Raw genomic sequence first — 15,241 nt, 5'->3', positions numbered from 1 at the left:
TTTAGGTTGGGAAAGGCCTTCAAGACCATCAACTCCAACCTGTGACCGATCTCCACCTTCTCACCCAGCCCAGAGCACTGAGTGCCACGTCCAGTCATTCCCTGAACACCTCCAGGGATGGGGACTCCACCACCTCCCTGGGCAGGGACCTATTCAGTGAGGAAATTCTTCCTGATGTCCAACCAGAGCCTCCCTGGCACAGCTTGAGGCTGTTTCATCTTGTCCTGTCCCTGGTAGCAGAGCATGACCCCCACCCCCTGACACGCTTCTGCAGGTAGAAATTTCAGCTCCCACTTGAGGAACTTGAGTCTTTGGCTGGAGGCTGAGCAGGATCCTGCAACAGCTCTGCAACCCACTGGGCACTGCAGGTGCTTTAAAGCTTAATAAAAGTCTCTGTAATGAACCTTCAGTTAATAAACACTAACAATCAGTTACTCCAAATCCATGTCCTTAATGCTTATTAGAAGTATTTGGCATTGCAACACTTCTCAGAATTATTGTCAGGCCAAGCCCCCTGTACCCATTGTAAGCACTGCCTGAGAGTGAGGGACAAGCTCCCACTGAGCACAGATGTGTTACCTGTTTCTGGGAAGCAGAGTGTGTATGGACATGACTCTGCTTCCACAGAGGGTTATTCCTCCTAAAGGTGCCCACTGAGGTCACGTATTTTCTGCTTTGGTTTTTAGTGGTTTGAATTTTAACACCAACCAAATACTTTTTGCAGTATTTTCTTCTGGTTTTCACACAGCTTTGGTGAATTGAAAGATTGAGCTACTGTAAGTGGTCCTGGCTTGAATCTTCACTCCTAGACCTTCCATGGTGAGATTATTCCAGGAGGCCTTTCTGCTGGCTCAGCTCGGAGCAGCCAGAGGTGACCCACAATCCGAAAAGCCTCACAGGGTGTTTTGAGGAAACACGAGGGTGGTGTCTGGTGTGACCACGAACACTCAGCTCTGTTCAGGTGCTGTTCAGGACTGTTCTGTGTCCCCTCCTGTCTTAATGTTCCCTGCTCATCTCACCGTGCTGGGGGAACATCAGATGGTTGATTTGAGCAGCCAGCAGTCTGTGGTGATTGCAGCTTAATCAAACCTCTGTGGCCTGGACTTCCCTGAGATTTCCAGTGCTCCTCAGCTCCAGCCTGGCTGCAGATGCTGGAAAAACCTTGGTTCAGGGTGTCTGGGTCTGACTGAGGATGGGTGTGAGAAACAGATGGGGGAGCAGGCAGAGTATGGCCCCAGATGAGGGTATTGGGGGCTCAAGTTTTCAGTTTTGTATTTCATTTTAGCTGAATGACTGATTTTTATTTGTCATAACTAGAATGTTAGTGTGAGAATTGCTTTAAAATTGCATTTATTGGGAAATAACTTTTCACAATAGTGACTGTGGAAACAAGAGGAAACCCTCAGGTTTGGCAGTTCCGTGACTGCATTGCAGGTGTGAGACCTGTGGGACACGCAGCCCCTGCTCAGATTGCAGTGCTGTGGAGTGCAGTTCTCACTGAAGGCTGGCAGCAGCCAGCAGTGACAGGTCCCCAGCACGGAGCTGCTGCCAAAGCAGCCCCTGGGGCAGAGAACTGGCCCAGGATCCCTCACAGCCACTCCATGATTCCATAATGGTGGAGTTATTTCCATGTGCTGTCACAGAATGGACCTTCCGTTGACACAGATGGGATGTGACCTGTGTTTTGCCAGAGTATGAGGATGTTCCAAGGATCAGTAGGATGATTTCACACCCAGTTGACTGGGGTACCTCACTCTGGCTAAGCCCCCACTTCCCAGTGGGAAGGGTTTCGATCCCTCCACCCGGCACTGCTGTAGGAGTGGCTTCAGGGGATGGATAAGTGGTAGCACAACGTTTTTGGTTTGCTTTAACCTTTCTCTTACAAGTACAAATGCCAAGTATTTGTGGCACTTTGGCCAAACCTTCTCTAGCATAAAGAAATGTCTCGGGGGTCTTTTGTGGTGTTTCCAGCAGCTGGTGAGAATTATCCCTCATTGTTTGCCTTTCCCTCTCCTATTCACAAAAGAAACAAATTAAGAAAGTCAATATTTTCTGCTTACAAAATGAAAGGAAAAGCTTTATAGAAATGAGGTCTGGGAAGCAGTCTGGGCTTTGTTCTGTGCAGCAGGACCTGCTTATGCAAGCGAAGCCTTTGGCAGGGCCCTGCAGGGAGGTGTGGGGGGGGCACCTCCTGCAGCCCCGGGAGAAACAGCTCGGGGGAAATGGGCAAGAAACAACATCTCCAAGTGGAAAACACACAGCACACCTTTGTGAGAGGCAAACTGTGTCCCCAGAGTCCACACTTCACCTAAGACACTGCACTCGTTCAGCACAAGTCACGTCAGGAATTCTAGACTGAGAAACACTGTCTTGTACAGGAATATCTGCAAGGTATTTTCAAAACTATTTCTTCACTGTTCTCTTCAACTGAACAGTTCATAGACTGATTTGAAGTACAGTTTGCTGTGATCAGGGTAGGCAGCTGGTGACAGACAAACACTGGGGTTGAATTTGTGGTATAGCCAAAGGTGCAGCCTCCAAACATCTCTGTGAGGATAAAATGGGAAATAAAAAATAGGCAGTTATATGGGAAAAAGGATGTCCAGAGCCAAGGCTGCAGGACTGATGCTTTCAACATGCTTTATTTCATGTTCCATTTTATTTATTGTCTCTGTTTATGAATCAAGCTGTCATTTGAAGGACAGACCATTGCTTCCTCTTGGTTCCTGTGTACTACTCAGCTCAGCTGGAGAAGCCCCTCTGGTTTGGGTGGTGTCTCTCCTGATCCTCATCCTTTACATGCCCAGTGACTCTGCAAGCCCAAAGCATTGCTGATTTTGGAATTCAGCCTGAAACATGTGTTTCTGCTGCATACTTGTGTACATTCACAGAGGCATGTTTGAGTAAACAAATCCAAACCCTCACTTGCTGCAAACATTTCCCAAATGTCTCTTTCCTATTCACGGTCTCTCAAGTGGTCAGTCTCCTTCCCAGGTGACTGCCTTGGGCTTCAGTTTTATCAGAACTGCTTCAGTTTTGTGCAAGATTCCTGCTGATTGTCCCCCAGGTCCCTTCTCTGCCAGTCTCTGCTCCCCTGGGCTGGCAACTCCAGCTACAGCAATTGGCTGCTGGATCCTGAATTCAGGAATTGTGCTTATTACAGAAAAAACAGGAACCTCTGTGAGAACTGGAACTACATGAGCTTTGAGAAGGTGGAAATGTGTGATGTGAAAGCTGGATGGGATTCTTGTTGTAAGTCTGGGTTTCCTGAATTATTCTGACCTATGAAACTTGAGATAGGGCAGAAATCAGTGGGGGTAGTTGGAAGTATGGGTGGATTCTGCTTCTGTGTGTGCTCAGTAAGGGGGTTTCTGCTCTGATCTGTCCAAAGCAGGCTCTGTGTTGGTTCAGAGTGGGAGGCTCGTGTGGAATAGTGCACCCAGCAAGCAGCTCTGCTCCTCTGAGCCTGTTGCTTCACTTGAGAGAGGAACAGTTAAGAACACAAACGTTGCTGTCTTCCTGCCAAACAGTAAAAAGTTGTATGTTTGAAAACAAGATTTCATTCTGAAAACTTCAAAGCAAAACACTGACTTATTACAAATCTCCTGTTATCTTATCCTGATGATAATGTGCTATTCAGACTGGGTTGGAAGATGTTTTATTTGATACTTTAATGCCTTCATGAACCCACCATGTTTCTGGAGCTGCTGCATTGTTGTGTGTTCAGAAATACTGCATGTGCTAAACTTCAGCTTATTTAAGTTTTAGGGAATTGCTTTCTTCAGTTCGGACTCTGAATATATTGTCACATGAGACATTTGTTTCCATTTATACAACTTGCAAATTGGTAATAAGCAACAGATGGAAAAGCAGTATCCAAATTCTCTTTTGTATCATGTCTTCTGGATACCATTCCTTCATTTTATAAGAGCAGGCCAATTCCAAGTCCTGTAAGTGTCATTAAAAAGTACAGATAGTAATAAAGAAGAAAGAAAACAAATACCTGCAGCTCAGTGAAGTGATACGAAATGTAGTACTGGCTTGTGATATCAACCCAAAAGCTGTTCAGGTGGTATTTTCAGCCCCGTGATGGTCTGACTGTGCTGACCAGTCAGTGGGTGTTCATCAGAGGCTTCAAGGGGCAGAATAAGGGATTTTTGCTTTTTACTACAAGGCTGCAACTTGATTGATCAAAGGTAAATGAGGACAGTATTCACTGGCTCCAGTGCTGTGCTGTGTCTTCCCCTGTTCTTGAGTCTCCAGATGGCAGTCACAGCCTGTTCTTGGCCCTGGAGGGAAGGGTGGACAGAACTGGTGTTCCTGTTTGTCACTGGGTTTGAGGGCCCTCGGGTATCCTCGGTTAGTGGAATGGAAACCGTCTGCAGGGCTGCACTGCCTCCCTGTGGCTTCTTCCTTCATTTCCCAAAGTACTGGGATGAAAAAACATCCCTTGGGTGTGCAGCTGTTGTGGTAACTCACCGGAGTATTTCTGCTTTCCCTTTCGCCCCTGTGGGGTGGCTGCAGCCCCCGAAGCCACAGGTGCCCGGCACATCTGCCCCCTCCTGCTGGGGCCGGGGACAAATTTCTGCAGCCAGTCCCTGGGGCTGGACTGTTATTCCCCACATCCCCCTTCAATGCCCGTGTCCCCAAGCTGCACCCCCTGGAGCCCTGCCCAGGGGGACTGGGCACAGCTGCTCCCAGCCCAACTCCTCTGCTTCCAGGGCTGTGGGGCAGTGGCTGCCCCGACCCCTGTCACCCACTGGGCTGGCTGCACTGTGCCACACCTGCTCAGCTGTGCCCCTGCCAGCCCTTGGCACTCCAAACCCCAGCAAAGACACGGCCCTTCTCAGCGGGGATGTCCAACCCGGTGCTGTCATCCCGGGCTCACACTGGGGCTGTTGGACAGTGAGGCCACGCTGGGAGCCCAGGGCTGCTGCCACTGCCAGGAGCACCCTCAGTCCAGCCAGTGCCACACCAGTGACATGCCCAGCTCGTGAGGCAGTGCAGGACACATAAACTCATGGTAGGTTTAGAGTGGATATTGGGATATAATAGTGATAATAATAATGATACTTATAATAATTATTCTCTGGAAGAGTTGTCCAGCCCTGGCACAGGTTGCCCAGGTGGTGTTTGAGCCCCCATCCCTGGAGGGATTTAACAGGTGTGTAGCTGTGGCACATGGGCCAATGGGGGCCTTGGCAGTGCTGAAAGAACAGTTGGACTTGATGTTCTGGGTTTTTTTCCAACCAGAACAAGTCTGTGACTGTGACAAGACAAAGCAAGGGCTTGTAATGCTGTGAGAGCACAGTAAGTGGAATTACAATAGGGGTGTAAAAGAGGTGAGAAGGGATTGGTGTTACAGAGATAAATTATAAATCCAGATTAGTGTTACAAAGGAGATTTAAGGCTATAAACTCACATAATTCTTTCCAAACCACAGTTTGAACACTCAATCTGATGTTGCAACGTGTATGTTTAGCTGGGCTGATTGCTGAGGTGACAGGTCAGTGCCTGAGCGAGTCCATGGAGTCTCTGCAGAGCTGAGCAATGTGTGGTGACAGTGTCCATGCCATGGGGCACAGGAGATGCTGGCTCTGGGCAGGGTGACACATCAGCTGCTCTTCTTCCCATCACACTTTTAGCCTTGGCTTTAGCCTGCATTAATTTTTACCTGTTCTACTTTTTTTTCTGAAACACCATTAGCTTGGAATACATGGAAATGCAGAAAGTGGCAAGGAGGGCACGGTGCATGGCTCTTGGTATGCTGTGTGCAGAAATTGCAGAAAAAGGAGATTTCACCATCATCATGTCACAGACCAGTCTGGACTGGAGGGGACCTTAAGGACCATCTCATTCTGACCCTCTGCTGTGGGCAGGGACACCTTCCACTACACCAGGTTGCTCCAAGCCCTGTCCAACCTTATTTAATTAAATAAGTAAGGAGAAAAAAGACTAAACCAAATGTTTGTTTGCTTTAGTAAGCTGTGAGTAGTGGGAGAGAAGGTGATGTGCAGCAAAGCACAGTGGGGAGTGCTGGAGTGGGCTCTGGAGAGGGTTGGCACTGTGGAGGTTGGTGCTGGGTGTGACTCAAAGGGTAATCTCTGCATGGGATTGAGCCAGAGTCTGATGATCATGTGTAGTTTATTTGACACCCCATGCCCTGCCTGAGAGAGGTCTCGTGCTGTCTTGTGCTGTCCCAACTGGTCCCCTCGATTACCAGGACTCTAATACAGTTGGCATAAAGGCATTCCTGTTACATCTGATGCTTTAGGCTTCCCTTGGGTAAATGGTGAGCCCAGTTTATGATTGTTTTTATCTGGGAGTGCTGTGAGTTAGGAAGGGCTGCTAGGGCAGTTCACTGGAGGACAGAGGGGTGGATCTGCCAGGAGATGAGGACATGCTGGGCTCTGAAGGCTAAGCACTGTGAGCTCCTGCCTAAGCCGAAGGGGACCTCAGGGCAGGGACAGAGCAGGGCCTGGGCTGTCCCTGCACAGCCATCCTCCATGGAAGGACAGGGGGAACCTGCCTTAAGAGCAACCAAATAAAGCACCACTTTTGTGGTTGTTCCAGGTCTGTCCATGTCTTCCCCCATCCTGTTTTCCCATGGCAGAGCAGTGAGCAGTGGTCACACGGGGCAGCTGTCCTGGGAGCTCCCATCACTCCTGGGGAAGGACAGGGCAGGAGAGGGCTTTGTCTTCCATTCCCCATCACCAGACTGTGCTTTCTCTTCCCTTGGGACCTGAAATCTCTCCCCTTTACCTGTATTTTACTTCACAGCCCCTGAGAAAAGATCTGAGTACTGCAAAAGAGAAGATGGGTTTGCTGCTCTGTGTCCAGCCCTGCAGGTACACAAGAGTCACTGCTGCTGGGACCCAGGCACCTGTGTCAGGCTGGGCTCACCTGTTCCTCTCCCCAGCACCTGGTGCTGGCCCCCAGGGCAGTTGAAGTGACCACAGAGCTGTGTTGTCTCTTGGTTTTGCTGGAGTGGGGTCAAGAACACTGTGCTTTAACCAGCTGTTGAGCTGTGAAGGACTGAGGAGGGAGCACAGGATGCCTCTTCCTGGCTGAGGAGAGTATAGATGGAGTTTGAAAACACTTGAATAGTTTGGAGGTGCCCAGAACTTAAATCAAATGTCTGAAACTTTGACTAAGGTCTACTCCTCCTCTCTGTTTGGGCTGGTGGCCCATGGTTCATCTTTAAGCCTTCTGTGCTGTTCCATGTGCTGCTCTCCCAAAGGATGCTCCAGCCCCACAGGCTGCTCAGCATGAGAGCAGGTGGCTGTTGGTAGACCTTCAGCAAAAGAAATAAATCAAATCTTAAAGGGAAAAGGTATAAACCTCAGTTATGTCTAAAGCAGGGTACTGGTGCTGCAGCTGTTCTGTTCACCCCTCCTTGTGTGCATGTCTGCACTGATAGTGTTTCCTTGGTGAAATTATTATCTGTTTGAATTTATTCCTACCTGTCCACCTTCTGCAGAAGTGGTGACCTCCAGAAGATGTATAGAAATCTCTTAATTCTGAGAATAGTGGTAATTAAAACTGATCTGTCAAATATTAGACAGAAGCCCTGCCCTGTAAAAGACTGTTATGTTTTATCTGCCACCCCTACTGTTACACAAGGGCTTGGTGTGTTGTGCAAGGCAAAATTGCCTTTGCCAGGGCAGGAGGTGCTGGTTCCAGCCTGAGGAGTGGCACTGGGTCAGATGGTCCGTGGGCTGATCCCACCAGGCATCCCTTGGAGCTGGGCTCTTGCTGAGCCACTGCCCCAGTGGGCATAGCTGTGCCCAGGATGTGGTTGAGCTGCTGCCTTACAGAGTGGTCCTGAGTATTCTACACATCTGTTTACATCTGGGGGTCACAGAGTGCGGCTCACAGCCACATCCTGCTGCTCGTTGCTCAACATCTCTCCCCTCCGGAGTGCTGGGGCTGTGCTGCTGCAGGGGCAGGGCCAGGGAGTGCAGCCTCACTGGGTAATCTGGGCTGCCTTGCTGGGGAAACATGTTTTTGTGGGAGCCACACAGCGGAGTAACCTCTGCCCCCAGCGATCTGACAAGAAATCACCTCCTGGCCTGGACCCAAACAAAACACGGGATTAACTTTGCCCTGTGCTGACTCGTGGCAGTGCAGTCGGTGAGAGCTGCTCTCAGTGGTGTCTGCAGAGATGGGGGCCAAGCTGCTCTGCCTCTGCCTCCTCCCTGCCCTGCTCGCCTATTACATCTACAGCCCCCTGCCCGCGGAGCTGGCCGAGCCCTGCACTGTGATGCTCTTCTCGGCTGCCTTCAGGGCCGTGGGGCACCTGGTGAGTTGGGGGGAGCTGGGGGAGAGCTGAGGGGCAGGGAGGGTTCCTGTGCCTCTGGGGCTCACAGAGACACGGCAATACCTGTATGTCACACTGCAAGTGTTATATGTACATGGTATTGTACTAAGTGGAGGACTGTAGCAGATAAAATTAAGCATTAAACTTACAATAATTATGATACAAAGAATACAAAAGATTTAACTGTGTAATCTTGAGAAAAGGTCGTTCAGAGTAACTGGAATACGATGTGGGATGTGAGCACAGATTGACAAGCACAAACGAGTTTGCTTTGCTTTGCAGCTCCAGCACTCCTGCTGGAATCATTCCTGTTTTTCAGGCTCTGTGTACTGAGCTCCCTTGGCAGTGTTGGGTGCCAGAGAAAGGAAAACTAAGGCTGCTTGTAAATACTATTGATTTTTGCTCTTTCATGGAAATCTACTGACAGAATGAGCCTAAAAACTACACAGAGCTAATTATAGTGGTGATAGGGCTAGAGCAGGTAGAGATAAAGCCAGATATATATAAAATTAAAACTTCTTTTAATACCACTATGATCTTGCCTACCTAAAAGTGCTCTCTAGCTCAGCAGTGCAGAGCCATGTGCCTCAGCTTGGACAGGCACTCGTGTTCTGGCTGCAGTTCTAGGCCAGTATTTACTGACAGCACGGGCCATGTGTTCCTCTGCTGGTTTCCTATGTACGACATCCCTGGCTTGTGCTGCACTTCATCATGTTACAGACCCACTTCTGACACGTGTAACTGCTGTGTGAGTCTGCACACCACGTGTAAATAGTGGTGGCTGGAGCTCCCACCTCTGAGGTGCAGTTAACTGGGAGCTGCTTTGAACCCAGCCTGTCCTTGCTGTCCAATGTGGCTGCAGCAGTGTGACTGAAACCTAAAAACAAGGTCAAAGATGAAGGGTTTGGGGAAGGAGCAGGGCTGAATGTTGCAAATATGGCTACAAATGTTTTGAGGCTGCTTTTTCATTTGCACAATAAGATGCACTAAAAGGGGGCAGTCTAAGAAGGCAGGAGTGCTGCTGCTGGGTTTGCTGGTGGGATGCTGCTGGAAGGCTGGGCTGCTGCAGCACCAAGGCTGGTGGCTCCAAAGGGCATGAGTTTGGATTTTACCTTTTCTGTCATTCTACTTACGATATGGTGGGTGTGATTCTTGGAAGTCCTTGAGACACCTTTTATGATTTTCTGGAAGAGACAAGGGTGCATAGTTTTTGGGGTGTCTCATAAACCTCATGCTGGATTGTATCTGAAAGCCACTGTTGATGTCCAGAGCCTCAGTGTGAGGCAGTCCTTTTTGGCAGGGGAGACCTTGTTAGGGTTCTCCAGCTGGCAGAAGGGGGCAGGTAGGAGATTTATAGGGGTGAGAAAGAATCTGTAGTCTGCACTCTGGATATGCTGCCTTGCTGCTTCCCCTCCCAAATCTCCTGCTGGTGGGGGCCTGCAAGGAAGGTCTGGGGGAGGGAGCTCGTTGTCCAGGCACAGCTGGGCCCACTGGCTGGGTCAGAGTGTTGCCCTCAGCAGGGCAGTGCCGGCAGCAGGAGCATTATCTGTGCTCTCCTCCTCCTCCATGTGTTTGGGAGTGTTGTCCTTGCTGCCTTGCTCCTCTGTGGAAGAAGGAGGAAGTGACTGTGGAAAATGTGTGAGGATCCCAGACCCCAAAGTGGTTGATTTTCCTGTTAGCCTGTAACACCCCATAATCTCCCACTGGTACAATGAGGATTTTCAGATGGGATCATGATTTCATTTCCATATGATAATGGCCTAGAAACCACAGGCAGCAGCCCAGTGGTTTTCACAGTGCAAATTGTCCACTGGTGGAAAACAGCTCAGAGAGCACTGAAAATCCTTATTGCTGGGGCTCAGGGAATTCCTTCCACCACAGGGGTTTCACAAGCTCAGTGGAGTCACAGCAGGGCTCACTTTGACAGATAATTCTGTTTTTTCAAGACACTAATCCTTGGGGAAAAGGCAACAGATGAGAAACATTTATGTAAACTGTGTAAATGTGGCTGAAACTGCAGTCCCGGTACAAGTGTTTGTTTTCATGGAGCTGAAGGCAAGGACCTGTGCTTCCCTTTGCAGTGTGCCAGGAACTGCCCACTCATCTCCATCCCCATCCCAACTCACTGAGATTGGCAGAGCTGCTCCAGGTCTTCAGAGAGAGGTGACTCATAAAATGTGACAAGGGCTGAGCTGTGTGCTCTTGGAAAAAAACCAAACCAGCAAGCAAACCAAGCAGGGTCAGACTGTATGACTTACATCAACACCTGAACACCAGAGGTTACACCTGTCAGCAGGTGATCTGTTACAGTGTGGAGGTTTCTCATTCTTCCTGAGGAGAACAAAGCATCTTTTGGAGGCCAAAATTCCAACAAATTCTGCACCAGGCCTGGCTATTTTATTTTTTTAAACTCAAACCTGCTCTGAGTTTTATTTGTTTTCACCTTCAGATAATGTGTAAGAGCTTAGTTTTACTGTGATGTGATGAAATGGGGTGGGAAGGGTCCTGTCCCAGTGTCGGGGCAGTGGTGGAGGACCCAGGGTGCAGGGGCCAAGGGTGGCTCTGTGCAGTGATGCTGTGCCATCCCCACTGCTCACTGGTGCCAGTAGCAGGCACAGGAGGTGTGGGTGGCTGGTGGTGGCTCTCTGTGGCACGATCCCTGTGCTGTGCTGGCCTGGTCAGTGGGCTGTGGAGGTGAGCCATATAAACACTGAGCAGGAGCCTGAGTGCAGGTACCAACCAGCAGTCCCAGTGTCACTGCTGGGTTCTGACCTCACTGGGCAGCTGGTGACACAGTGTGAGTTGCTGTCACTGAGTGCTTGTTTTGCTGCCAAGTCCCAGTCAGATGGATACAACCAGTCCTGTTGTTATAGTGACTTCTGCAGCAACTTTGCTGGCATGTACAGAGCATCAAATGGCTTCATGGAAATTTAATCTGAGAGTATCTAAGGAATGAACTGAAAGCACTGTTTTCCCTTGTCTTCAGGCTGAGGCTCTTGATATGCTGGGGCTGATGCACTACATGGAGGGCATGAGGCTGATCACAGTTTTTGAGATGGTCCCAGTCATGTCCGATGAAAACGTCACTGTGACAGACACCACCTTCAGCAACGTCCCTGTGCACCTGTACCTGCCCCGGAGGGCCCCTGCCGGGCTGAGGAGGGCCATGGTCTACTTCCATGGCGGGGGGTGGTGCCTGGGAGATGCAGGTAAGCTCTTCTCTGTCGGTGCCAGGGTCTGGATGGAGGATCTCAACAGTCTGGGTCAAGCCTTTTGTTTTATGGGACTTGCCACAGGGAGGGTCAGGGAGCTGGTGTGTCAAGAGTTAAAAGCAGGTGGAAGTTTGGGAAAGTCATCTGAAAGCTTCCGCCAAGAGGAACATGTGGCTGTGTGTGTGTCCATTCTCACAAGTACTGGGGTGTATTCTGAGTGACTCGTTTCATTTCAGGCATGAAAATCTACGATCACATGTCACGGCGGGTTTCCAACGAGCTGGATGCTGTGGTGGTGTCAGTCAAGTAAGGGAGATTTTCCTTTCAGATGGGATGATGATTTGGAAGGAATTAATCTGTTTCAATTAATAATTTTGCAACGCCTCTGTCTTTGATCCTGCGCTTTTCTGCTGCAAGCATTTGTGAACAGAGACTGTCAGGGTGGCAGTGGTGAATTGTGGTCAATGATTATTTTGGCTTTATGAAGACAGGTGGGTACTAAAGTACTGGACTCTCCTGAACAGCCTGTTCCCACATCTCTGGGCACAGAAATGATGAACATTCCTCAGCTCAGGCAAATGTTAGCAAACCCTTCTCTTTGTTACTAGCAGGGACTAACACATTTCTCTCGCCTCCACCAGCTACAGGCTGGCCCCTGAGCATCGCTTCCCCATCCCCTTTGAAGATGCATTCTCAGTGACCAAGTTCTTCCTGCAGAGCAGGGTCCTGTCCCAGTACGGGGTGGACCCTGCGCGGGTCTGTGTGGCCGGGGACAGCGCGGGGGGCAACCTGGCTGCGGCTGTGGCACAACAGGTATGACTAGGTCTGGTTTGCAAAGCCAGAATTGTTAGTGTTGTCATTTCACGGCACTCACAAACACCTTGGCTCAAAGAACACGCAGCTCTCGTGGGCTGTGCACACAGGGTGTCCCACAGGGACTGCAATGGGGCTCCCAGGGACCGGGTGGGCGACTGTGCCTGAGCCTTTCACTGCCAGCACAGGAGCTTTGGTTCCATCCAGACCTTTGCACCCCAAAAAAGGCTCTCTGCCCTCTAACTGGGACATTCCTCACTCTAACCTCAAGCACATGTTGCCTGCTTTAGGTACGGTGTTTGAAAAGGCAATTTTAACAATTTGACTGATAAAAATGTAAATAGAAGGGGAAAAAAACCCCATCACTGAATGTTCCAGTGTCTGATCACATAGTTCAGTGCCTTTTGCACTTCTCACTCAGGTTTATTAAATAAAGTCAACACAATGTTGTTGCTCTCTTGAGAACTTGTTTGGATTGTATTGAATCTCACAGGAAAGGTGGTGAATTTGGTGTGGGTGCTCAAGGCAGAACATGAGGGAAAAAATGAAAAATTTATTAGTGAGGAGGGGAAAAGGATGACCTATAAGAAATGTCAGTGTTCAGTTCATCACAATTTATTTGTCACATCTCTAAATGCACAGAATTACAGTTCCTTGAGTTGTAACACGTCAGGGTTAAAAACCAAACAAGTGGAGAAGCTCCAAATTGTGTGAAATGATTAAAGGAGACTCAGAAATATGAAATTTTCTTTATATAAAAACACAAATTTTCTGCAGTTATGGAAAAAATATTTGTTACTACTTCAGAAGGCATTAAAGCCTTAAAAAGAGTATTTCCTAAATATCATTATACTTCAACACAAGAAATAAAATTAAATTGTATTTGATATTTCAGAATTTTTAGCACAGCATACTGTTTTGGTGACCTGCCTATGGATTCAAAATTTCTCATCTCAATCCTGGTTTTATTGACCTTATTTAGTTCATGTTGTAAAATGTGCATCTTAATTCCTTACTTCAGATCTTCTGTTGATATGGGAGTACCAACATTTTCACCAACTCTTTGCAACTGTTTCTGGTTTCTTCTGCAGCTGTTGGAGGACCCTGAAGTCACAACCAGGCTCAAAGCCCAGGTTTTGCTGTACCCTGCTCTGCAGGCCCTGGACCTGGACCTGCCGTCCTACCGAGACAATGACAACAAGCCCCTCCTGCCCAGGGCGCTCATGGTCAGGTTCTGGAGCGAGTACTTCACATCAGACCCGTCCCTCAGGGAGGCCATGGCCTCCAACAGGCACGTCCCTGCCGAGTCTGCCCACTTGTTCCAGTTTGTGAACTGGAGCCGCTTGCTGCCCGAGGAGATGCGGAAGGCCCACGTGTACAGGGTGCCCAGCCACGGCAGCGCGGCGCTGGCACGCAGGTTCCCCGGGCTCCTGGACCCGCGGGCGTCGCCGCTGCTGGTCAGCGATGCCCGGCTGCGCCGCCTGCCCCTCACCTACATCCTCACCTGCGAGCACGACGTGCTGCGGGACGATGGCGTGATGTATGCCCGGCGGCTGTGGGCAGCGGGCGTCAGCGTCACCCACCACCACGCGCCCGACGCCTTCCACGGGGCACTCATGTTCCTCTCGTGGCCCTTGGACCTGGCAGTGGGGCACCGGCTGTTCCACAGATACGTGCAGTGGCTGGATGAGAACCTCTGAGCTGCCTCCTGCCCACCGGGTGTGACGGGGGCCTCGGAGCTGTCCGTTCTCGGCTGTGATTGCCACCTCCCTTGCAGAGCTCTGCAGTGTTGGGACCAGAGTGTGTCTCGTGGTCTCTGGCAGGAAATCAGTCTGATTCTAATCTGAGCATTCTTCCAGTGCTGCCATCTGAGCCTCAAACCCCAGACTGCCAGGACTGCCCTCAGGTTCCCCTTTTGGCCCTGCAGCCCCTGGGACTTGGTGTCTTGTCTCTGTTGCTGCTTCTTTCTTGCTATCACAACATCTTCGTTCCACAGCCCTGTGCCAGTGGACCAGGTCACTGTGGGCACATGGGAGGTGTTTAGTGGCTGCTTTCTCCCTGTCCCTCTTGGCTCCTGTTTCCCATGGGATGTGCCAGCAAGGCCCTGCTGCTGCCAGGGGTGATGGGGTGACTGGAGGCACCGGGACCTGGCTGTGGGACCTGCCCCTCTCATGGGCTGAGGCTGCTGCCCCTGCCCAACACAGCACGAGGGAAGCGCCTGGAAACCCAGGGGATGGCTGGAAAATTGTGCACGTTTTGGGCTTTCTGGGGAGGATTGTTAAATTTTTTTTAAAAAGCATCTCTCATACTTGTACTCACTCTCTTTAATCCTTGACCTAGCAGGAAATAGCAAAACAAACCAGCACTGGATATTCCTCAGGAAAAGGGAAGATGTGAAGGTCCCAGACTTACAATAGCATTACTGCATGGTCCATGCTCTACTTATCTGATAAGTCATGTACTGTGTGTTCTAATTGTCCTTAAAATTGTTTAGTAGCTTTTACATATGATTTTTTAGAAGTAAAATTAGCTTAGTAGCTTTACAGACTTGAAAAAGGAACATATTTCAGCTTTCTGTATGGAACAAGTAACCTCTGTGTAAATGTTTTTTGTGTTAAATATAAAGTCTAAACTTTGAAGCATAAATACAGGGGTTGGCTGTTGGTTTAAGCTAATCAAAACATGACCATGTACTTCATGCATCTGGCTTTTCTTTTACATAAAAGACACTGAATCTTCAATAATTCTGGGTTATTTTTCCTGAGTGTGTGCAGCCTGTTCAGATGGAATGTGTATGGGATGATTGCTGTGTTTTTTATCTTTATTAAGCTGAATATAAAAATTAAACTTGTCTTTGATTCCAGTGCAATGTGCTATGTCACTCAAGAGTCCCCGT

At 49.3% G+C, this 15,241-nt stretch overlaps 1 protein-coding gene across 1 annotated transcript; it reads left to right on the top strand.

Moving 5' to 3' along the window:
- Window positions 1-7,740: 7,740 nt before the first annotated feature.
- Window positions 7,741-15,208, top strand: AADAC (arylacetamide deacetylase). The gene is made up of 5 exons (XM_071566378.1): window positions 7,741-8,302; window positions 11,307-11,529; window positions 11,769-11,838; window positions 12,174-12,345; window positions 13,437-15,208. Exons 1-5 carry the CDS (start codon window positions 8,165-8,167, stop codon window positions 14,043-14,045), a joined length of 1,212 nt encoding a protein of 403 aa, XP_071422479.1. The 5' UTR covers window positions 7,741-8,164; the 3' UTR covers window positions 14,046-15,208.
- The last annotated feature ends 33 nt before the right edge of the window (window positions 15,209-15,241 follow it).

The sequence above is a fragment of the Pithys albifrons genome, chromosome 11 (genome assembly GCF_047495875.1).
Source record: "Pithys albifrons albifrons isolate INPA30051 chromosome 11, PitAlb_v1, whole genome shotgun sequence".
Lineage (NCBI taxonomy): Eukaryota > Metazoa > Chordata > Aves > Passeriformes > Thamnophilidae > Pithys > Pithys albifrons.
The sequence above is the reverse complement of the archived record's forward strand: the minus strand, read 5'-3'. Positions and strand labels throughout refer to the sequence as shown.